We start from the raw sequence: 25660 nt of genomic DNA, 5'->3' as shown, positions 1-25660 counted from the left end.
TCAGTTCCAGCACTTGCCAAACTGTGGGATGGAGTGCATGTATTATGAGGCTGCCCTGTTCTGACTAAACAGGACAGAAACTGTTCAGTATCCTGGGAGCCCTATATATGGAATTTATTACCATCCCCTGGTTTCTGTCACAATATATATATATATATATATATATATATATATATATATATTTACATTTTGAGACATATAGTCCAGCATTCACTAAGCGGTGCTATGCCGAAAGACTCATTAAAGCGTATTTACTTGAATGAGCCTGAAGGTGTCTTCCGGGGGTTAGTAAATATGTGTCGGAATGTCACACTCTGCCATAACTGAGGCTCTGGAATAGCTACTCTGATTCATCATTTAATGTGTGTTCGTGCTGTTATCTTTGTTTTTTTCACATCTGTAACAAGTAGTGTTATATAAATGTATACGTAGGTGTATATGCATACAAAAATGAATATTATAACAGCTGCAGAGGTGTTCAGCAAGAGCTTACACTGATGTAATCAAACACTCCTGTATATGTATAGTTTGTTTCAAGACTGCCAGGCCACATTATTGTTTAAGCCAGAGGCAGAATTTTAAAAGTACCAGTTGAAAAAAGTAAATTATAGTCTCAAAGTACCCTTTAAAGTAATTATCCAGGTCACATTTATGTTCAATTTCATCAATGCAGCTTCTAAAAAAGGTAACTTCCTCAACCTTTAAAGATGAATTTGTTGCAGTTATGATTTCATTGTCTTTTTAATGTTATATATATGGTAGACATTTGACCAACAAAGAATATTCCAAGTATATTATTTTCTATTAGTTTAAATGGTGGCTTTTTCTCCCCTCCTGTCCTTCATTCAGGAAATAAAGATATTTTTCCAATAAGATAGGAGGTGACGAAGGTGGCCAATTCTGATTAATTATCGATCTTAACTGGAAGCGAATCTGGTGACTCTGTTGCCAGTGACTGGGAAGGAATCCATAATGCAGTGTCTTCTGCTGTAGACACTTTCTCCCACTGGTTTAGATTATCCCTAAAGGGAAAAAATATAGGTAAAATGTTTCACAGTATGTTACTGTCATCAATACAATTTATAAATTGTGTAAGTGTGTGTATAAATGGTGTAATAAAGTAAAAAACAATTTAGTGCATCTTGAGTGGTGCGATATGCACTTACACAATTAGGTAGATAAAAAGCATTTTATGTATGCATGTCTTTATTTATATAGCTCCATTAATGTACATAGCGATTCACAGCAGTAATATACGTGACAATTATATAAATAATATAAATAACACAAAAAGGGGAGAAGTGCTTCAGACATAAAAGTAACATCTAGGAAAAGGAGTCCCTGCTCCAAAGAGCTTACAATCTAATTTGTTGGTAGGAAGAACGTACAGACAGTAGGAGGGTGTTCTGGTAAGTGCATCTGCAAGGGGCAAAGGTTAATGTATGAGGTGTTAATTGTCAGCCATGGAGCTACTCATACTGTATGCTTGACTGTAAGCAAGTGTGTTTGAAGGTGGGTCTTAAAGGTGGATAGAGAGGGTGCTAGTCGGATATTGAGGGGAAGGGCATTCCATAGGTGTGGGGCAGTCAGAGAGAAGGGTTTAAGGCGGGAGAGGGCTTTAGATACAAAGGGGTAGAGAGAAGACAATTGGAGAGAATATGTTAATAATGACCATCCAGGTACCAGGAATCAAATCAGCAGATTGCCGAAAGGTTATACCAGGAATAAGCATTCACATGGACCGATTGCCAAATAATGTATGTCACAAATAGACTATTGGGTAATTGTCAGAAAGTCTTAGGTCAGTGAATTACCTATCTAGTGAAATAGCTTCGCTCCACTCAATCCTCTTCAATGACGTCACTCTGCAAGGCTAGGGTAGAGGCCTAATGTAGTGACATCATTGGACGTCCGTATCGCACCACTAACGATGCATTCAATAGTTTTTTACTTGATTTTGAATTTATGTTTTATCATTATTAAGCATGGAACGCATGTTTTTCTTTTTTTTCTACTAGATCTTTGTGGATGTGGTACATCCAACGGTTCGGCTGCCAGAAGCCTCCACAAAGTATTCCATCTTTTCCATACAATTGATTATTGGATTTTTTTTTATTAATGTAGCCTGGTCCTCCCTTTAGTTCTCATCACCTCCACTGAAGGCGGGTAGCCGGTAAGGGCGCGGCCATTTTTTTTTTGCGCTTGCATGCACCGAAAAGATTTGCACATGCAAAGGTTCCAGCAGCCCCAGGGCTGCACAACACATGACGCAGTACAGCCAATAGGGCTGCTAGAATCTCCTGAGGGGAGACTGGAACTTTGGGTGTGCTTGACGTTTGAGCTGACAGTTAGAAAAGTGGCAGTTGGCGCTGGGACAAGGAAGGAGTAAGTTATATGTGCAGATGTCATTGGCATCTGCACTAGGCCAGATATCCCCTATTATGCCCCAGCTAGGCCCCGACCCCCACATAGTTTGTGGTTGCGATAGGGACTTGCCCCTCAGATAGGAACCCTGCCGTGCTTAGCAATATTAGTGTTAGGGACACTAGGAGACACCGCACGGTGGCTGCGGCCTGTGGTCCAGGACACAGATCGCCCTACATTAATAAAGACATTGTTTACGGTGGTACAATCCACAAGGGACCCACCCAACGTAGAGGCGGAAGCTTCGCAGTATCAACATCGGATCCGTGGATCAGTGAAGCTATGGGACCTAGTAACCTTTAGGTTAACTCTGTTTTGTCCCGCATTCAGTTGTACTGCTGAATACTTTACTCCTCACCATAATATTCTTGAGATTATGGGGTTGTATGTATGATAATAAGGGTGCTTCAGGGAAGACCTGTTGCAGTCTTGTATCTTCCTGGAGGATGGGTTGTAGTTTCCTGGCGATCTTGCGTAGGGCTCCTAGGTGTGGGTTATATGTGACCACCAAAGGTACCCTGTCGCTTGTCTCCTTGTCTCCTTCTGTTTGTATTCAAGGAGATCACTTCTTGAATATTATGGTGAGGAGTAAAGTATTCAGCAGTAATCATACAGACAACCCCATAATCTCAAGAATATTATGGTGAGGAGTAAAGTATTCAGCAGTACAACTGAATGCGGGACAAAACCATGCCAGGACCCAAGATGCAAAACCTGCGCAATGCTCTACACAGCGGACACAATACAAATACCACACAGGAATCGGGAATACAAAATCAGAGGAAGGTTCACCTGTTCTTCCAGCAATGTTGTGTACCTCATCATGTGCATGAAATGCCCAGGGGGCTGCTACTACATAGGTGAGACAGGGCAGGGGCTAAACAAGAGAATGAACCTGCATCGCCACAGCATCACACGCGGAACAAGAGACAGTCCTGTTGGCGAACATTTCTCTGACTCTGGCCATAAGATGAACGATCTGAGGGTTGCCATACTCAAAGGTAATCTTAAAACCCCGAAAGAGAGACGGTTGCATGAATACAAATTTATGCAACTGTTCGGGACACTTAGCAGTGGCCTAAACAGAGATCGAAATTTTATGAGTCATTACTGACACTAGCGAACTCTCTTCCCATGAGCGCTAAAGGCCATGTCTGTACATACTGTGCTATATGTATGCACACACAGCTGTCTCTCACACATACCATACTCCTTATTTTTCCATCCCTATACACCAATAGGGACCACATAGTATCCACACACACTTTTAGTTGTGCTACAAACTCTCACATTTCCACACCCACCCACACCATTTATATCCCCTCTCACTCCACACACACCTTGTGTAGAGCACTGTTTATACTGTGGGCTCTCCATTCATTCTTATTCACACTGATACACATACACACTCTTTCTTCACTTGCTTTCAGTAACCCTTTGACACCTCTAGCCATAAAACACATCCACATCGGGGGAAGGACCAGCACAGATAACATTCCAAGAGACACTGTTTTTAAGTAATCCTTGCTTCATTCATTGTAACATCGCCGGAAGAAGAGATCAGTGTATCTCGAAAGCTCGCACAAATAAAAGCATTTCGTTAGCCACAGAACGGTATCATCTATTTATTTTTTTATTTTTTTGATTATTGAAGCTCGGCTAACACGGTACTGATACCTCTACATGTATGTATGTATATATATATATATATATATATATATATATATATATATATATATATATATATATATATATATATATATATATATATATATATACACAGTGGTTGACAAATCACCAAAAAATCTACTCGCCACACAAAAAAATCTACTCGCCACCTAGTACCAAACGTATGCTGCTTGGGCCAATAGGCGCTCGCCACGATGTTAAATCCACTCGCCCGGGGCGAGCAAATGTATAGGTTTGAGAGTAGGGTCAAAAAGGTGCACTCAAATGCTGAATTATGAAAAATAGAAATGGACTTTATTAACAAAGAGTATAAAAAACACAAAAGACAGACCCACACAAATCACATGTCAGATCGCTATGCGACACAACGTAAAAACATCAAAGAGGTACAATTGGTCTGATAAGAGCCAAAGCAGGGTAACAATATATTCTCCTCTTTGATGTTTTTACGTTGTGTCGCATAGCGATCTGACATGTGATTTGTGTGGGTCTGTCTTTTGTGTTTTTTATACTCTTTGTTAATAAAGTCCATTTCTATTTTTCATAATTCAGCATTTGAGTGCACCTTTTTGACCCTACTCTCCCTCCTTTTTAGTCATATTATTCCTTTGGGTCGGTAGCACCACCAGAGGGTTACCTTTTACCTTGACCTCTGGTTAACTGATTATTTAATCACACAAGGGTGATTTGATTGCGGCATCTATTGTGTGTTCCAAATGTATAGGTTTGTCGAACACTGTATATATATATATCATCATCAACTGTAAATATTACTGTATATTCATTTGCATGTCTTAGACAGGTCTGCAACCCTGTCTTTCACCATTATCGCCCAGCACACAGCACTTCCACTGCAGCAAGGGATTCTGGGAAATGACATGCAAATGAGCACACAGTGCCACCTTTTATCTCAAGCTCACATTACATGAACAACCCTTAGCCAATAAATGCTATTTTAGACGCAGCTTTTAAGCAAGGGCTTGGGAGATGCAAAGCCAGTAAACCCACTCACAGACATGTTTCAACCTTGATGGGTATCATCAGTGTGAGGTTGGTTGCTGGCTTTTGCTCAAATGAGATTAAGAGTTGGTAATCACCACACTTATTAAGATTATGGTGGGTAAAAAAAAGTGACAAAAACCCTCCACAGTAAAGCATAAAGCAACTATAAATATTACTGTATTACAACTAAGGGTTGTTCATGTAATGTGAGCTTGAGATAAAAGGTGGCACTGTGTGCTCATTTGCATGTCTTTTCCCAGAATCCCTTGCTGCAGTGGAAGTGCTGTGTGCTGGGCGATAATGGTGAAAGACAGGGTTGCAGACCTGTCTAAGACATGCAAATGAATATACAGTAATATTTACAGTTGCTTTATGCTTTACTGTGGAGGGTTTTTGTCACTTTTTTTACCCACCATAACCTTAATAAATATATATATAATATACAGGAAACATACAGCGCAACTCCCAACAAGATATCAAATACAGTATTTGGTAGAAAACTGCAACTAGCCAATTCAATTTATAAACGAGAGGTATTAACCCTTTAAATACTGACTGACCCTGTTAGATCCACTGCCACATAAGTCCACGGCTCCACAATTGCCGATATAAAATGTACGAGAAAGAATGACCTAGGCGCAAAAAACCCAGGGAGAGGCTGGTTTTCTTTCTCTCCCTGGGTTTCTTTTGCACCTAGGTCATTCTTTCTCATATACTGCTGCGGCCGAGTTTATTCGAGCATTTGCCCGTTCTCGGCCGCAGCAGTAACCTGGCGCGCGCCGGAGGGTGCCGGGCGCGCGCCGAAGCAGCGGAATAGCGCCCTCCGATCGGGGCGCTCTCCCTCCCGCTGCCGGGTCCGCCGGGTCCCCCGGAACCCCCTGCCGCCGTCCCCCACATCGCGGGACACCAGGGCTCCCTCGGGGAGCCCTGGACGCGCATGCAGGGGGCGCAGGCACCCGATGATGCGTGCCCACGCATCGGTGATGCGCGGCACGCTGAGGGAGTGCGGCTAGCACGCCGGGGCATCCCCCGGTTTGCGGTGCTAGCCGTGCTGCAATAAAGTGTGTCGGTAGTGTATATATATATATATATATATATAATATATATATATATACAGTGGTTGACAAATCACCAAAAAATCTACTCGCCACACAAAAAAATCTACTCGCCACCTAGTACCAAACGTGTGCTGCTTGGGCCAATATTTACTCGCCCGGGGGTTAAATCCACTCGCCCGGGGCGAGCAAATGTATAGGTTTGTCGAACACTGTATATATATATATATATATATATATATATATATATATATATATATATATATATATATACACAGTGGTCGACAAATTACCAAAAAATCTACTTGCCGAACAAAAAAATCTACTCGCCACCTAGTACCAAACGTGTGCTGCTTGGGCCAATAGGAGCTCGCCACGATGTTAAATCCACTCGCCCGGGGCGTGCAAATGTATAGGTTTGTCGAACACTGTATATATAGGCTTACATGTTAGTTTTTGATATTATTCACCCAGTTGCTGGGTTTCTTTAGCCTAGCACAATTAGATTGTTCATATTATTCTGATTTGTTCCATGGATTTTTCTAGCTGCGAGCAGCGGTGGATTTTAAATGCTGATGATATTTTTTCATTAGATACTCTCACTGATATTAATGATGAGACCTTGTCCTTGGCCCCACCAGGCGATTTACTTAATTCTCTCAAATTTCTTTTAGAAAAGAGAGCTAAAACCTGGTGGAATAGAATTTCTTTATTGCGCTATTTAGAGTTACATCTAATCCCGAGGGTTTTGAGGATTCAGGTCTTCCCGTCTTTTGAATTTGGCGATTCTGCTTTGAAACTTAGATGGGAAGAAACCCTGAATCAGTGTTCAGCTGAGTTGATGCAGATTTTGATCGCTAATGATAGTACCATTTTACAATCACTGACGAACCAAATTGAAACTATTAAAACCACTTTGGAGCCCTCTGCTAATGTGAGTGTGAATCAAATTGAAAAAGATTTGGAGGCTGTCCTGATCCGGGTATGAGGGGTTAATGGGATCTGTGTATATGTTGATCTGCATCCCCCTGCTTCAGCAGAATTGCCCCTGGTCTGAGCTGTATTCCCCCAGCAGTCTGTGTTATATTCCTGTGTGTAGAAATCATGTCGGGAGGGAAAGGGTTAACCATATTGTGTATGTGTTGATCTGCATCCCCCTGCTTCAGTAGAATTCATTGCTATGTTATGTATTAACATGGAGAGAGGGTTAACTGTGTATTTGTCATAATGTAAACCCCATAGGACCATATCTCTGTATGTGTTTGTGCTACAAGGCTGAAATTTGGATATGCTTTCCTATGCAACGAACACAGGTTGCATAGATATTGTTAATCTGATTTAAAATATGGGAGAAATAGTTATGTTATCACTGTTTTTACTATAACTTTGGATATAAGTTTGGAGGCTCGCCAAATGGCCCCTTTGATATGTAATTGTACAATCAAAGGAGGCCACTTGAAAGGCTTCATTGCATATGTAGCCAGGTCCCACAACTAGGTGATAACCATTTCACCTGTCAAAAAGTGACACCCTACATGAAAGACCCCTGCCCCATAAGCATTTTTTGCTAGACAGGATGGCAACGAAGGCATTATGTCATAGTTTTTTATAAATGGGCTGGCCAAGTAGCCACAGGAGAGGTTTGTATTAATGAGGGGCTGGGTAAACCCAGCTTTTTGCGTTACCTGGCAACCTGTGATTGGGTCAAGATTTGTCTTCACCAATAACTGAACTGCCATGGTAGGAATGGGGGTCGGCATCTATATAGTTGCGTGCACCCCTTATTCCTGTTTTGGTTGCTTGTTGCTGTCGTTTTGTTGTGCTTGTTGTGACCTATAACAACTAAGGAGCTGCTATTCGGCTGAAAATCTACTTGTCCAACCTCAGTAAGTGTAAATATTTCTGTAATGTTATTTGCTTGATGTATTGTCTGTTCTGCTCATAGGAAATAAACTCATTCCGTTTACTATATCCTAGTCTTGTTCAATATAGCCCGGTTATTGTATATATGTGCTGTTCTCTCGTGACAGAGGCGTATACATCAGAACTCATCACTTTCAAGAAAAATAAATTCTTCAGAGATTCACAGGATTTCAAACTTCAAAAAGTTTATAAATGGTGACATAATCGCCAGAATAGACGCAAAAAGAAATTCACAAGAGTTCAGACTAACATCACGGATCCTACATCAGGATTTCTAACCACAGATATTGACTCCTCAGACAGTGATGTGAGAGGTCCTGACATTGGCAATCATGATAATGTGTCTTTTTTAGGGGCAGACCACAAGACAAAAGGAGATCCACAACACGTAGAGGTAAAAATGAACTCTCAGAGACAAAACCCTGGGAGCCTCGGTAGTGGATCTTCGGAGGGGAGGCAACAAGAACCACAAAACAAAAAAGTAGAAGACCTTCAAATCATTAACCTATCGGAGGTGTCTTTGACTATGGATCAAGAGACAGTACTCAAATTGGGACTGTCTTTTTCACCAACTTCATCGGTGGACACATTTGACTGGGTCAAGGGCCTGCATTTATTTTACAGGAAGCTTCTATTGCATAAGTTTTACGCTAAAAAAACACAGGATATTGATGCTGATGCGAGCACTTCCAGTCAAATCTGGAATACTCAGGAACGGAATTTAATTATGGATTTAGATGCTAGTCTGGGGGAGGAGGTGGGTGCCCAGGCTGCGTCTGTTGATAATATTGCTTCTGCAGCTTTGTCCAGTCTGGTCCCTAAATCTGTTTTTTGTCCTCCACTGCAGACATCATCACAGATCGAAATCTTTGCAGACTTGGTCTCACGTGAGTTCTCCAGCCTAGTGAAACTTCAAGGCCCTAGGAACCTGACTTGAGGACAGACATGCGCCACAAAGGAACTACAAGATCTGCGGGACCTGGAGATTAAGCCCTCTGACAAAGGTGGGAATGTTGTATATATGTACGAAAGGGAAGAGTATGTACGAAAGGGAAGCTTTACGTCAGCTGAGGGACCCTACAGACAAGTTTAAATATGATCTAGATAAACTCATCACAGAGGCTGTCTCACAGGGCATCATTACCACCAGACAGAGCTTGGTCTTGATCTCCAGGTTCCCAGTAGTTCCGACTTTTTATATACTACCCAAAGTCCACAAAGACCCCACCCGCCCACCAGACCCATAGTATCTGGCATAAGAGGGCTCTGTGAGCCCATCTGCCATTTCCTTGATCGGTTTTTAATCCCCATTGTAGAAACATTGCCATCTCATCTGAGGGACATGACTGAGGTGCTCCTCAGACTGGACCAGGTTGCCCCAGAGGGTGGTACTGTGCTAGCTACCTGCGATGTCGAATCATTATACACTAACATCCATCACAATGACGGGTTACAAGCAGTGCAGTACTATCTCTCGAGGAGCGGCCTGGCCCCTGAGTTGGTAGAATTTTTGTTGGATCTTTTACAATTTATTTTGACCCTTAATTATTTTCTTTTCAAATGCCAATTTTATTTGCAGATCAGGGGAATGGCGATGGGTGCCACTTGTGCGCCCTCCTATGCCAACTTATTTTTAGGTTTTTGGGAAAGGGAGGTGGTCATTCAGGACGATTTTGACTCTGGGGTTAGTCATGTGATTCTTTGGTTGAGGTTCATTGATGACATCCTCATTTTCTGGGATGGTTCGCCATGGGATCCAGGGATGTTCATCGATGGCCTCAATCAGAATCAATTTAACATCAAGCTCACGTCGGTCTCCAGTCAGGATTCAGTTGAATTCTTGGATCTCAGGATCTCTCTCAACGATGAAGGTTACATAGAGATGGACATTTTCCGTAAAAAGACCGCTACTAATTCTATTCTTCATGCTAGTAGTGGTCATCCGCCTCACCAGATAAGGGGTATACCGGTGGGAGAGTTCCTGAGACTGAGACGAATTGCTCTACAAAAGCAATCTACACACTTAGGGCCAATGAGATGACTTCGAGATTTTTACAGTGAGGATACAGCAGGACCTCTATCAAACGGGCAAGGAGAATTAGTGAGGCTAGATCTCGGTCTTCTCTTATGGTTGCAGGGGAGGACAATGAAGTGGAACCGGACAAGAAACTCAGATTTAATGCCACATGAAAAAAACTGTCAAAACTATCGTAGGGCAATTAAAAAACATTGGCATCTTTTACGATCAGACATTGATCTATGTCAAGTCCTAGGACCATCAGTTGATCTGGTAAGCCGCAGAGCTCCCAACCTGAGAGATAAACTGGTTCAGAGCCACTACAGTGCAGCAGGGGGGTCACCCACTTTCTCTCCAGGAAAATTACACCAGGATTCTTGGCCTGCAGAACTTGTTCGGCATGCCAATACATGAGTAACACTTCTACTTTTTCTAATACACACAAATCCAGAACATTTAACATCAGAATGCCTCTCAATTGTAAGAGCAAGGCAGTAATATACTACTTATCGTGTCCATGTCCAAAGATTTATATTGGCATGACGACGCGGGAACTTCGTTTCCGCGTCTTGGAACATGTCAGAAACATAAAAAATGCAGATCAAGACCACAGTAAGGGCAAAAAGCTCACTACAGTAGCGAGACACTTTAGGAATTTCCATGACTCCAATTTTGCTCTTCTTAGAGCCTTTGCAATTGATCATGTTTCATTAGGTCTGCGGGGAGGAGACATGGAGAGGCTCCTGCTACAGAGAGAGTGCCGGTGGATTTTCACACTGGGCACTCTTCTTCCACATGGCCTCAACGAATACACTGGCTATGCCATGTTCCTGTAGTGGGGAGATCTCCATGTCTCCCCTCAGATCAGTATGAGAGATTTCTACACCTTATCAGCTTAATTCGTTCAATTATTTCTTTCTACATATTTCTCATAGTTCTTCATTATTATTAACACATACATTACTTATATTATATTAGGTTATCTATAGTACATTTTTTAGTTTTTATCCTTATATATCAGGATATATAAATTTAGTGCACTATATATAGTATTTATTAACAATTTATTGTCTCATCACACATCACACATGCACATATGTTAACATACATTTAAACATTTATTAACTTGGGTATGCTAATCGCATTTCATTTATTAATGATTTATCCAACTTAATATAAATTATTATTATCCTCAGGGTGTAATTCTAATCTTACTGATTTATCTCATAACTCCATGGCACACTATTTCTGTGTGTTTGTTTTTAGTTGTATTACTTGTGCATTGAACTTCTTACATGGTCTCCCTCTGTCCCTTCTTCCTGTTGCCTATGCAAGCTCAATCATTATTTGTTTATGTATGCTAATTTATCTCCCCCTCCTCTCCAGTTTGGCTATAGACGGAAGAGGAACTAATCACAGCCTTTCCTCACGTGATGACAACATCAAACGTTCATCTTCAATGCTGGATTGTGACTCCTGCTGCTGTCTCGGTGCAGTTTACAGCCGCCGCCCGTATTCTCGCGGGATTTGGATGTAGGAAGCTTCCGTGGTTCCGATTGGTTGGATGGAGTGTGGGAACCAATCCAAGGTCTTCTTGCATGATCGGTGCTGCCTCTTCACAGTGTGACCTTTACCTAGTGCATTACTATGCAGCTTTCAATGTACTTTGATTAATCAGCTGTTCTGCTCGCAGCGCTATTGGATTACACTAATTGTTAGTGTCCTTTTAAGACTGATCGGATGCAATTACTTTAAGCCCCCGGACGAAGCAAGGGGCCCTAGAAACCCCCTCAATCCTGCTCTGGATCACTGCTTGACACTAATCTCTACAATTCATGCCTTCACTCAATCTCCTTTTCAGGATCAGCATGCATTTCATTTTATGGTGACTATTTAGTTATCTAGCATGGCTCCTTTACTGTGGTTATATATGTCATATACTTACTTTGGTGATTGAATGGTACTGTTATGCAGCATTTAGGTAGATTATTCTAGTGCCCAGGTTTTTGTTCCCTTTTTTTTTTTTTTTCAACTACAATTTTTTTTATTGGTTTGTAACAAGCATACATTGTGCCACCAACCATTATATTGCATACCAACAATTTATCTCAAACACCATTCCTACCTATGGCCAATATTGTAAACAACAGACAACACTGGACAAGACCTACAAGACATACCAAACAAAGGACCCAATGGGGGGGGCGGGGGGGGGCACACTAAGGGAGGGAGGAGGTGGGGAAGGGTGGCTTAGGTGGATCTGTGCGTCCTGTGCTAGGTTCTCGGATCCGGTCTGCCGATCTTGGGTCACCGCCAGGTATCCCCGAGGGCTTTCTTTCAACTCCACCCCTATTTCTCGTTGTTACTCTGTCCTAGCTATCATCGTAGTCGGTGAACCTACCTGTCCGTAACTATGTGGTGTCCGATCCTGTGTTATCAGAGGAGAACGCATTTGTTACTATCAATGTAATATTGCAGCGCTATCCACCCCTGGAATGTCTGTTTGCGCCAACCAAGGCATCCAGACTTTTAGAAAGTTTGAGCCGGTGTCATTGACTAAACTCGTCAATTGCTCCATCTGGCATACATGCCAAATTCTATTCCTAATTTTGGGGATAACTGGTAATTCATTTTGCTTCCACAATGCTGCGATCTCGCATCTTGTGGCAGTCGTCAGATGCGCGATGACAAACCCTGGACTTGTCTGCCCAGCATGAACACACACGGGTCCAGGGGGATCTCTAAACCGAGCATCCTCTGTAACCATTCTCTAATTTGTTCCCAAATCGGGACCACTTTTGGGCAAGACCACAGCATATATTTCAGATCTGCTACTTCCCCGCACTGCTTTGGGCACAGCGGGGAGTATCCCTTAACAAATTTAGCTAATCTAGCTGGGGTGTAATACCACCGCATAAGGACCTTATATGCGTTCTCCTTTAATGTGGTGCAGACTGAGCTCCGGGCTGCAGCCTGCAGAATCCTGTCCCAATCCTCGTCCTCTAATGTCTCCCCTAAGTCTGTTTCCCACTATCTGATGTAACTGAGTTTTATTTGCTCCTTGGTCTCAGGACAGATCACTTCCCTGTACATTTGAGAAGTCAGTCCCCTTGTGTCCGATCCTCTGGAACACAGCTGCTCAAAATTTGTTCTTGCTGGCCTAATTGGGAATTTGTTATAGAAATCACGGATCTGGAGGTATCTAAAGAATTCCGTGTTAGGTATATCCTTTGTGGATTTAATTTGTTCAAATGTTTTAATAAATTTCCTTCCCTCCAGATCTAGCAGTCGGGTAATACCCAACTGTATCCAGATTAATAAATTCTTTCTATTCATCCCTGGAGCGAAGTCTGGATTGTCTATTATCGGCGTCATTAATGATTCCCTGGAGGTGAGATTGCAACTAAATTTAGTGGCCTCCAAATCCGTAAGGAGTTGACTGTGGTCTGCAGCGAAACCCTCATGTTCCTTCGTCCTCTTTTGGGGAGCCAGATTAAGTTCTGTAGCTCTGTTGGTGCACAACAACTTTTCTCTAATTCCACCCACCTCTTTAATTTCGGATCTGTGTGCCATTGAACGATTTGGCACAATTGGGCCGTCTTGTAATAAGCTAACAAGCAAGGTACTGCCAGTCCCCCTTTCGTAGTAGGCCTCATCAGGAGTCTCTTTTCAATCCTTGGGCTTTTCTTATTCCAAATACATTTCATAATTTGTGACTGTAGGGAGAGGATGTCCGCATGTACTATAGGTATGGGCAAACTTTGGAATAGATATAACATCCTTGGGAGGAGATTCATCTTCACGCTGTGGATCCTCCCAATCCAGGAGATGCCCCCCTTCATCCACGTCCTGAGATCCTCCCCCAAAGTCTTAATCCATCTGGGGTAATTAGCTTTGTAAAGTGTTTTGTAATCCCTTGTGATGTAAACCCCTAAATATTTGATAGCGGAGGCTTGCCACTTAAAATTAAAGTTTATATCTATTAATTTTTCCACCTCTTTGGGTAGACTTATGTTGAGGGCTTCAGATTTGGTCTGAGTGATTTTGAATCCCGAGATTTGGTTGAATTTACCCAGAATTCCAAAAACATTAGGCAGAGAGGTGAGTGGTTTTGATAATGTTAAAATCACATCATCCGCATATAAAGCAACCTTATGTACCTGGTCTTCCATTGAGATTCCTGCTATGTCTGGACTGTGCCGAATGTGCGCCGCCAGGGGTTCTATGCAGAGGGCGAACAGCAGTGGGGACAAAGGGCAACCCTGCCTTGTTCCGCTGCGAATTTTAAATTGTTCTGAGGGGAAGCCCTGATGTCTCACCCTTGCCGTTGGGCCCTCGTGTAGCGCTAAGATGGCTCCTAATAGGCGTCCTTCAAACCCAAATGCCCTGAGTGTTTCTTTTAGGTAGGGCCAATCTATCCTATCGAAGGCTTTCTCAGCATCCAAACTTAATGCCATGGAGGGTATATTTTTCTTTTGAGCCACATCAATCAAATCAATTATCCTCCTGGTATTGTTTGCCGCCTGTCTGCCTCCGATAAACCCCACCTGATCCGCGTGGATTGCCTGGGAAGAACACTACCCACCCTGTTTGCTATAAGTTTGGAATAGATTTTGATATCTGAATTGATCAGGGATATGGGCCGGTAGCTCTTACAGTCTGCTGGGTCCTTTCCAGGCTTACGGATCAATGATATAGAGGCCTGTAGCATTTGCGTTGGGAAGGAGGCCCCCGCTAATATTTCATTAAACAAGTTTAACATATGGGGTGCCAGGAATTTGAGATATTTTTTGTAATATAAATTAGAAAAACCATCTGGTCTTGGCACTTTAGCTGACTTCAGTGACTTAATTACCTCAGAGAGTTCGTCATAATTAAAGTTTGCCTGTAATGCTTCCCTCTCTCCTCTGCTCAACGTGGGCAAATTTGCCTCTTTTAGGAACGTTTTTAATGCCTCTTTTGTTTTAAGGTTGTGAGTGACTTTATCGCCATTGTAGAGTTTTTCGTAGTACGCTCTGAACTCCTCCACAATCTGCCCCGGATTAGACGTAAGGTCACCCCCCTGCGTACGTATAGCGTGAATATGATCATTTGGAAGCTTATTTTTTAGCTTATTGGCAAGTAGTGTACCTGGCTTGTTATCCTTTTCATAATACTTTCGGCCAGACCACGTCATTTCTTTCTCCGCTTGGGAGGTTAGAAGGAGATTTAACTTCGTTTTAGTGTCTAATAATTGTTTTAACGTTTGGTTTTGTTTCCGCTCTTTGTGTTTGGTGGAAAGCTCCACTAGTTGCTTTTCCAACTCCTTTAATTTCTTTTTCCTTTTGGCGGCCAAATTTATCAGCACGCCCCTAAGGGTGGCTTTATAAGCTTCCCACAGTGTGGAGGTTGTCGCCACACTACCTTTATTCTCTTCAAAATACAACTTAATTTGTTCTTCCACCTCTTGTTCCAAATCTGGTATTTTCAATAAGATCTCATTTAGTTTCCAATTCGCTCTAGGTCTGTCTAGAGGGATTAATGTGCATCGCAGCTCTATAGATGCGTGGTCAGACCATGAAATGTCATGTATCTCTGTACGAGAGAACCCCGGGACCATTCTCTTTGAGACCAGGAAGTAATCTATCCTGCTGTATCTATCATGAGGATGCAAGTAGAACGTGTATTCCCTCACACCCTGATGCTGTTCCCACCAAATATCTAGCAGTTGACATTCCTGCATTCCCTTAGTTATTGTTAGTGAGTCCTGTCCTTGGGCCGAGTTAGTCTTAGTGCATCTGTCCAAGTCTGGGTTGAGTGTCCTATTAAGGTCTCCAGCCAATATTACATGTCTTTTGGCTACCTTATGTAATTTCATGAAAAATTTGTTCAAGAAATCCGTGGCATGTTCACTCGGGGCGTATATTGCTGCCATCGTGATAGGGTGGTCACGAATGGATCCCATTACTATAATGTACCTACCGTCTTTTATCAGAGGAAGTGCTGTCTGCTATGAACGGTAATCTATTGTGTACTAATATGGCCACACCCCTTTTTTTCACCTGTGCCGATGCTAAGAAACTCATTCGGAAATCTTTGTCTAGGAATTTTAGGGTGTTGTTTCGTGAAAAGTGTGTTTACTGCAGAAACAGTATTTCTGCGCCCTTACGTTTGTAATCTTTGAAGGCTAACCGTCATTTCCCTGGACTGTTGAACCCGTTAACGTTATGTGAAATTAGCACAATGTCCTTACTCATTTTTATTTTTGTTACCTCTGCTCTGAAGAAATTTGATGAGTGTCCTGCGGGGTTCACCGGACCCGGCCCCAACCTCCCTCTTCTTTCCCGGCTTTCTACCTTGGCCACCTGTGGGTACATGGGGGGGGGAACATACACGAGGAAAACCTGGGGGCACATGTACATCAACACACAACACTGAAACAAAACATACTGCATAACAAGAATTAACCGCACTCGACACGCCTTGCCACTTCACCGCTGGCGCCAAGTTCTTGCCTTTGGGCTCTCTCTGTCCAAGTTGGTAATGTCCGGAATCCTCTTCCTGTGTTACCGCCCAAAGGTCTTTGCTGATAAACAGGAGAGCCTTGCTCTCCGTCCCCAGCCTCTGGCCCATACGAACGTTGGGGCTTGACCCTCCCCAAGGCTCCTGCCCCGCTCTCTTGCTAACACTAACTATCAAACCCTTTAACTTCTCTGTTGACCTGGAATCTTTTCCTCCCCCTCTTTACACTGCTTGTGACATTCGTCCTTATTTCTGGCTCCTCTACCTTTGATACTCTGAAATTGCCTCTTGTGGGGCCCTCGTCTATTCCTATGTATCTACCTCCTTTTCTCTTCCCTAGCTAAACTCCTACTGATGTATCCCTCTACCACCCCCCTCTCTTATGACTATTGCGGATCGACCTAACCTCCTTCACCCTATCCCGCGCTCACCTACTTATCCTGTTAACCCAACTAACTCTACTATATCCCCTATTCACCCCTGCTGATGCCGTTCTTAATATTCTTTTGTCTCTCCCCCCCATACCCCCCTTACGCCTTCGCCCCCCCTCTTTCTGCGTTCTCTCCTCTCCCTGTTTTGTGGCTTGTCCCCTTTCTCCCTGTTCCTCTCCTCTTCTTCCCCTCCCTTTTTGCACCTCCCCCCTCGTGCTATGCCACCCCGGCTCTTTCCTCCCCTCTGCGTCCCCCCAACCCCTTGTCCCGTTCTGCGCCTCCTGTCCCCTACCTTGCAGCTCTCCTCTCTCTCCCCCCCGTTCACCCCTCGTTTCCTCCTTCCCCCAACCCTATCTTATTTTCCGGCGCTATTGGGCCACCTCTGCGGCCTTCCACCCGTCGCCGCATTGTGACGTCAGCCTCTATTCCGCTTCTCCCTTGCCTTGCCCCCTCCAAGATGGCACCCGCTGCAATGTCTCCATTCCGTGACGTCCTTCCGGTCCGCCGCCATTTTGGATCACACTTCACATCGAGATGGACGTCCGCGCTCGTGCTCCTGTTTCCCGCCTCAGGGTCTTCCGGCTTCTGCGTGTCATCGTGGATCCAGGGTTAGTTCATCGCTGCCGCCATCTTCCTCTCCTGGCCATGCTTTCAGGCTAAGGTAAGGGTAGACTTTATTTTCAGAAAGGGGTAGTCTTTTGTTTCACATTGCTGACAAAGATAGGGTTGTCGGCACACGGCTACGTCTCTGTTACTTTTTTGGGGGTTAACGTCCAGAAACTCAAGGAACTTGTGAAGATGCTTCCCAACTCAAAAACTGGGGAAACAGAAGAATGTGATAACATGGAACTTTAATGCCTTTTCTGTAAGCTTTGTTTACTGCTTCTCTCTTTGTACTTTTGGTGACTTTGAGGTTTGAGACCATAAGGGGTCTGGAGTTGTCTCCTCAGGGTTCGCACCGTTAGGGACTTCCCCCAGCCCCAGTTTGTGTAGGAAGGAGGGTCCCTCGTCTGGATCCTTCATCACTACCACTTTGCCGCCACGAGACACCAATAGGCCAAAGGGGAAGGTCCATCTGTACCGGACTCCTTTCTCTCTCAGGATCCTGGTGATGGGTATCAGATTTCGCCGCCTGGCGAGTGTGGCCGGTGCCAGGTCCTGAAAGATTAGCAGCCTATCCCCTTCAAACTCCACTGTTGTTAGTGGCCTCGTTTTATGCAGGACCGCTTCCTTAGTGCGGAAATGGTGCATTCGCACAATAATATCTCTTGGCGGCTCAGACTGTAGTGGTTTAGCCCGTAGGGCCCTGTGGCACCGGTCCATGGACAGGTTCTCCTTCGGGGTGTCTGGAAGTACACTTTCTATCCACCAGGATATATAGTCCTTGCAGTCCAGGACCGTTTCTGGTACTCCTCTGATCCGGATATTGTTGCGCCTGTCCCGGTTGTCGGCATCTTCTTACCTTTCATGTAGCTCATTTATTTGCTCCTGCATGTCTGTTGCCTTTCTGTCCTGCCGCTTTATGGCTTTTATGGATTGGTCCATCTTCACCTCCAGAGCTCCCGTCCTCTCCCCCAGACCTGTCACTTCTTTAGTCAGTACCCTTATTTCGGCTTGTAGCAGCGTTTTCAAATCTTTATATAGTCTCGAGGTCGCATTGCCGTACTGGCATCAAACCGTGGCTTCCCGGTTCCTCCTCATCTCCCTCGAGCTCTGTCTCAGATCCCGCATTTGAACTGGGCGCCATTTCAGCCCCTGCACCGCTCCGACGGGTTCCTCCGAAATACTCCGGTAATCCCTTCTTTTTCGGCGGTTTCGCTACTTTTCATGACATCCTGTGTGTTTCCCCTCTCTGCTCAGGCGTTTATTACCGTGTTTAATACTTTTTTTCGGGTGTGATAATTTTTAATATTTGAGCGGGGCACGGAGCATTTAACTTACACATCCATACTCCCTGCCGTCGCGCATGCGCCTCCTGTTCCCTTTTTTTTGACCGGCCGGTCCATAGATACATGAGCAGGTATAATTTATTTTGATCTTTTTCTGGCTTCATTCATTTTTGCACAATATCTTGATCCATAGGGTTAATTTAGGATATATTCATATTCTCTGCCTGTGCATAAACCAGAATATTTGGGGGTTCTGAGGGGCTGTTTTTAACTATTGTGTGTAATTCATGTGTCTTTTTCATTGAATAAATCAATTTATTATTTATTTTACTTGAGTGCTTTTAGTGGGACCCTTTTTCTTTTCTTTTGTCTCTCTCTCTCTCTCTATCTATCTATCTCTCTCTATCTCTCTCTATCTCTCTCTATCTCTCTCTATCTCTCTCTATCTCTCTCTATCTCTCTCTATCTCTCTCTATCTCTCTCTATCTCTCTCTATCTCTCTCTATCTCTCTCTATCTCTCTCTATCTCTCTCTATCTCTCTCTATCTCTCTCTATCTCTCTCTATCTCTCTCTATCTCTCTCTATCTCTCTCTATCTCTCTCTATCTCTCTATCTCTCTCTATCTCTCTCTCTCTATCTCTCTATCTCTCTATCTCTCTATCTCTCTATCTCTCTATCTCTCTCTATCTCTCTATCTCTCTATCTCTCTATCTCTCTCTATCTCTCTATCTCTCTATCTCTCTATCTCTCTATCTCTCTATCTCTCTATCTCTCTATCTCTCTATCTCTCTATCTCTCTATCTCTCTATCTCTCTATCTCTCTATCTCTCTATCTCTCTATCTCTCTATCTCTCTATCTCTCTATCTCTCTATCTCTCTATCTCTCTATCTCTCTATCTCTCTATCTCTCTATCTCTCTATCTCTCTATCTCTCTATCTCTCTATCTCTCTATCTCTCTATCTCTCTATCTCTCTATCTCTCTATCTCTCTATCTCTCTATCTCTCTATCTCTCTATCTCTCTATCTCTCTATCTCTCTATCTCTCTATCTCTCTATCTCTCTATCTCTCTATCTCTCTATCTCTCTATCTCTCTATCTCTCTATCTCTCTATCTCTCTATCTCTCTATCTCTCTATCTCTCTATCTCTCTATCTCTCTATCTCTCTATCTCTCTATCTCTCTATCTCTCTATCTCTCTATCTCTCTATCTCTCTATCTCTCTATCTCTCTATCTCTCTATCTCTCTATCTCTCTATCTCTCTATCTCTCTATCTCTCTATCTCTCTATCTCTCTATCTCTCTATCTCTCTATCTCTCTATCTCTCTATCTCTCTATCTCTCTATCTCTCTATCTCTCTATCTCTCTATCTCTCTATCTCTCTATCTCTCTATCTCTCTATCTCTCTATCTCTCTATCTCTCTATCTCTCTATCTCTCTATCTCTCTATCTCTCTATCTCTCTATCTCTCTATCTCTCTATCTCTCTATCTCTCTATCTCTCTATCTCTCTATCTCTCTATCTCTCTATCTCTCTATCTCTCTATCTCTCTATCTCTCTATCTCTCTATCTCTCTATCTCTCTATCTCTCTATCTCTCTATCTCTCTATCTCTCTATCTCTCTATCTCTCTATCTCTCTATCTCTCTATCTCTCTATCTCTCTATCTCTCTATCTCTCTATCTCTCTATCTCTCTATCTCTCTATCTCTCTATCTCTCTATCTCTCTATCTCTCTATCTCTCTATCTCTCTATCTCTCTATCTCTCTATCTCTCTATCTCTCTATCTCTCTATCTCTCTATCTCTCTATCTCTCTATCTCTCTATCTCTCTATCTCTCTATCTCTCTATCTCTCTATCTCTCTATCTCTCTATCTCTCTATCTCTCTATCTCTCTATCTCTCTATCTCTCTATCTCTCTATCTCTCTATCTCTCTATCTCTCTATCTCTCTATCTCTCTATCTCTCTATCTCTCTATCTCTCTATCTCTCTATCTCTCTATCTCTCTATCTCTCTATCTCTCTATCTCTCTATCTCTCTATCTCTCTATCTCTCTATCTCTCTATCTCTCTATCTCTCTATCTCTCTATCTCTCTATCTCTCTATCTCTCTATCTCTCTATCTCTCTATCTCTCTATCTCTCTATCATTGTCGCGTCTGGCATATATATATGTAGCCCCAGATTTTCTCCGGTCCCCTCGATTACCTCCGTTACAGCGGGGGACCTTTCTGGCAGTCAGGCAGGCGAGCCGGTCGATGGGAACTTTGCAGCGCACCATCTTGAATTACACGCGCATGTGCAGAACGATTTCATGCGCAGCGGCCATTAGAGAGCTTCACGCATGTGCAGAAAGCGGCCATTACACATAGAAATCCACAAGGGAACTACAACTCCCATGATGCCTAGGGGATTGCACCTTCTGATCCCAAACAGCCAGTCGGGCTGCAGCATTCCCCTGCAGCAAGGAATTTATACTTTTGGCGCACCAGGGACCATGCTAGTCGGAAGAGGGACCTCTGAGCAGGTAGTGTCCAGGGAGCAGTGCTCCCTGAACTAGTCCAGATCTTCCCCCTTAGGCCCCAGCTAGGCCCCGACTCACTGTAGCTTGTGGCTGCTATAGGGAAAGCCCATAGTCAGGGACCTTTCCCCAGTAGCGGCATATAGTAAGGTACAGCACCGGTGAGACTCCACGCAGTGACAGGTGCCTGTGGTCAGGGACCAGACCAGTGACGCGGTAAAGACGGTAGGGTGATATTATCCACGCCGGAATTTACCCCCAGGTGGAGGTGGGCGCCATCTCGGACAACAACGTTGGATCAGACTGATCCGACTTGGTATTCTGCCCCACCCGTGTGCTGGAGCCCCGGGCAGGTACCTAACCAAGTGCACTAACACTCCACGGGATAGTGCTATCTCCAACACTTTGGGTGGGCCTTGACATTGGGGAATGGACATCAGGGAATTGGTGCCTGGCACCCAATGTATTCTGTGGACACTCAATGTTAGTTTCAGGTTGGGGCCTATATGGCTGTGTGGCACAGGTTACCACTATTATTAAACACAACACATAAGGGAAACAAAGAGTTTTTCCCAAAAAGATCCCCATTCATTGCACAACAAAGCAGAAAAAAATATATCAGATCAGGGTACAAATACCCACTAGCAATGCAGTAAAGTGGGCTGTATGGGGTACCATCAAGTAACCGCTCCCAACACTGTGAGAGGACAGTTACCACCAATACTAATTAAAAATTAAAAATAATAAATACTTTATTCAAAAATTATACATTCGACGCAGTAACACTAACTCTATCATAAAAACAATTAAAACACTTAACGGGTGAGTAAGGTACAGGGATATCTGAGTTACAATTCCAAAATATTTTTTAGTATTATATATCCCTTAACCAAATGTCCTGATCACAGCAGATAAATACAAATATGTGTCTAGTCTCCAAAGTAAGAGCTCTTACAGATGGGACCAATAGTCAAATTCAAATTCATATAGATAGCAGTAATTGTCTAAACAGCTAAAGGTGCAGCGCATCACATATAACATATCACATACAACCATATACTAGTAGTATTCTCTATTGTAAAGCCAATCGTAATGGATGTGATGCACACTCTATAGGGTTAAAAGAGAAGATATAATTCTCTCAGGGTGGAGTGCTCATGCATGTGCAGCAAAATAGAAACATGCTGTGTGTCATACCCTCGTAGGAAGTAACCATAAGGACAGCTTGGCAATGCAACACAGCATACCTGTTATCCCTCTGTATTAGTGCTTACACCTCCATCGGTCTAATGTGTCCCCCACTAATTCCAGGTACAGATAGGGCATCTCAGAGTATCATCAGTATAATCAGTATAATACATGCACTTAAGGCTAAATAACTGCGCAAATGCAAGCACAACCCACACCACGCTGTAACCCGACTCTAGCTATCCCATCAGAAGTGATCAGGAACGATCTCACCCATGCTCCTCCTACACGACGTCAACGCGATGATGTCATGTCCGACGTACATTTCGCGCATAAGGGGCTGGCGCTTTATCAAGATGGGAGGTGATAGAGAGAGCTGCGCTGCCCTCTTTTATATCCACAGGTCTGGCGTTAAGATCATTACAGTGTTTGGCTATATGTATATGGACCCTCATTGAGTACCTGCTTTTGATGAATATTGTTCCAATCGACCTGCACGTTTAACACAAATAAATCTGTGTCCTAATACAATTTAGTTAGATGTCCTTAGAGGAATAACACTTAATGACTTTGGGACTATTTATTAAGTACACCATTCAACTATCTCCCGTTTTCTTTGTTATATTTTTTAGTGCTCTTTATTATGTACTTATCTGGGCTGCATACCATATCATTGGTGTGTGGTAGGGGTGCCTTTAAGAATCGCCAGACCTGTGGATATAAAAGAGGGCAGCGTCACCCGACGAATCAGGTACATCCCAGGCTCCCAGCGGCGGAGGTTCAGGCCTTCTGTGAGCCACAGGTAACGCACCAACCACACAGTAGCCATCTTCCATAGGGGCGGGGGGGGGGAAGTGTGATATATATATATATATATATATATATATATATATATATATATATATATATATATATGCTCAAAGCTGTGACCATGCAGCAAGCTTAAGCCTATAGGGAACCATGTAAAAAATGGTTATTGAGGCAAAAAGTGACACTGTGTGCTCATTTGCATGTCATTTCCCAGAATCCCTTGCTGCAGTGGAAGTGCTGTATGCTGTGTGATAATGGGGAAAGGCGGGGTTTCAGACCTGCCTAAGACATGCAGATGAGCACACAGCTATATTTACATATTTGCTTTCCTGTGGAGGGTTTTTGTCACTTTTTTTACTCACCATAACTTAACTCAGTATATATATTTATATATACATACACACACACACACACATATATATACATACAATAATCTGGTGTACTGTAGAGATGTATTTGACATCTCTCAGCAAATATAAATAATAGCTGTAACAGTCCACAACATTAGGGGGCCTATGCAGAGAGCAGCGGATTTTAAAATTGGCGAGTTTAATAAAAAGTAGCTTTTTTGGAGAGTTTTATTCTCCATATGCAGAAATGTGCGAATTCTGCTATGTTTAACATGAATGCGTGTGGCGAGTTTAAATTGGCGAGATGCGCGCTGCAGAAATGTGTTAAAAAAAATTTGCGCCTTTTTTTTTCCTTTCCTATGGCCGCGAGCGGCAGCTTCTTGCCAACTTTTCCTGGCGAGGCAAAAAGGAGACAATCGCGCCATTTTATTGGCGCGAACAGCCGCTAGATGCCGTTCGCGCCTCTCTGCATTAGGATATTTTAAAAACTGGCGAGATAGAGATTCTCGCTAGCCGCGAGGCGAGTTTTAGAAATAGAAAAAAAAAATTGGCGCGTTTTTCGTAACTCGCCATTTTTTGCTGTTTTCTGCGCGAATTTCTCCAAAAAATGGCGAGTTTTGAAATAGAAACACAAGGAGGGGAAAAGGGGAAGTGGAGGGGGAAGGAATACCCTCGCTACTGCTTGCTGGATGTGGCTATGTGGAGGTGCTACTATCAGGGGTAATGTCAAATAGAAAAAACAGAGAGAGGTAGAACCCCAAGGAGAGCACTCTACCAATGTGTAGCCAAAATGTATCAGAACCTAGTAAGGTGGGTGAGTAATGAATTAATTAAAACCAGAAACTTTAATTGAGTCTTAACTCTAAATATAAAATAATATGGGGAACACTATAGGTCAAGTAATATACTAATGATAGCCAGTGTACAGTGAATTAATATTAAAAATGAGCAAAGCAAACCACAATAAACTCTGTACTGTAAACCCAGAGTCTGGGATATGGCTGCACGATAACACTAGTGGTGTAGAGTAGATCCAAAGGATGGTTATAGGTCAAAACAGGTAACGGTAAGTGTCTAGTTTGTACTATGTCGTATGGCATAAATCAGCATGTCGATATAAACGCTGACTGTAGCAGTATACAGGTATAGCTGGTTACTTGTACAGGTTAGTGGTATTGTACCTATATCAGTAACACAGCACACAGAGTCAGTTATCTGTGTAAATAATGCAAAAAGCCGTGCCTGTTGGTGGTGGATCTCTATGTACAAAAGCCACTTGATGTTAGTATGGTGCGTGAGTATTGTACACACAAGTTAGTGGTATTGTACCTATATCGCTAGCACAGCCCACAGAGTCAGTTATCTGTCTAAACAATGCCAAAAAGCCGTGCCTGTTTATGGTGGTTCTCTGTAAGTATAAGCCACCTGGTGTTAGTGCGGTGCGTGAGTGTTGTACACACACATACACGTAGCAGTATACAGGTATAGCTGGTTACTTGTACAGGTTGGTGGTATTGTACCTATATCAGTAACACAGCAAACAGAGTCAGTTTATCTGTGTAATTAATGCCAAAAGCCATGCCTGTTGGTGGTGGATCTCTATGTACAAAAACCACTGATGTTAGTATGGTGCGTGAGTATTGTACACACAAGTTAGTGGTATTGTGCCTATATCGGTAACACAGCCCACAGAGTCAGTTATCTGTGTAAACAATGCCAAAAGCCGTGCCTGTTCATGGTGGTTCTCTATATGTATAAGCCACTTGGTGTTAGTGCGGTGCGTGAGTGTTGTACACACACATACACACCATATCAGTGTCAGTATTAATCTAAAACAGTGCACAAGTAGTGCCTGTTAACAT

General features: G+C 43.1%; 1 protein-coding gene across 6 annotated transcripts in view; it reads right to left on the bottom strand.

Annotated features, from left to right (window-relative positions):
- Positions 1-226: 226 nt before the first annotated feature.
- The window catches only part of PDE10A (phosphodiesterase 10A), a 938782-nt gene continuing 913348 nt past the window's right edge, over positions 227-25660 (bottom strand). For 3 of the 6 annotated variants that reach the window (XM_075596710.1, XM_075596711.1, XM_075596712.1), the window contains exon 22: positions 229-1022. In XM_075596710.1, the coding sequence (XP_075452825.1) occupies positions 905-1022 (118 nt within the window). In that variant the 3' untranslated portion in view covers positions 229-904. Of the gene's footprint in view, positions 1023-25660 lie in introns of all 6 variants that reach the window. The other 3 variants (XM_075596714.1, XM_075596715.1, XM_075596713.1) reach the window with 2 other exon arrangements.

The sequence above is a fragment of the Ascaphus truei genome, chromosome 4 (assembly GCF_040206685.1).
Source record: "Ascaphus truei isolate aAscTru1 chromosome 4, aAscTru1.hap1, whole genome shotgun sequence".
In the NCBI taxonomy this organism is placed as follows: domain Eukaryota; kingdom Metazoa; phylum Chordata; class Amphibia; order Anura; family Ascaphidae; genus Ascaphus; species Ascaphus truei.
This window is presented reverse-complemented; position numbering and strand designations above follow the sequence as displayed.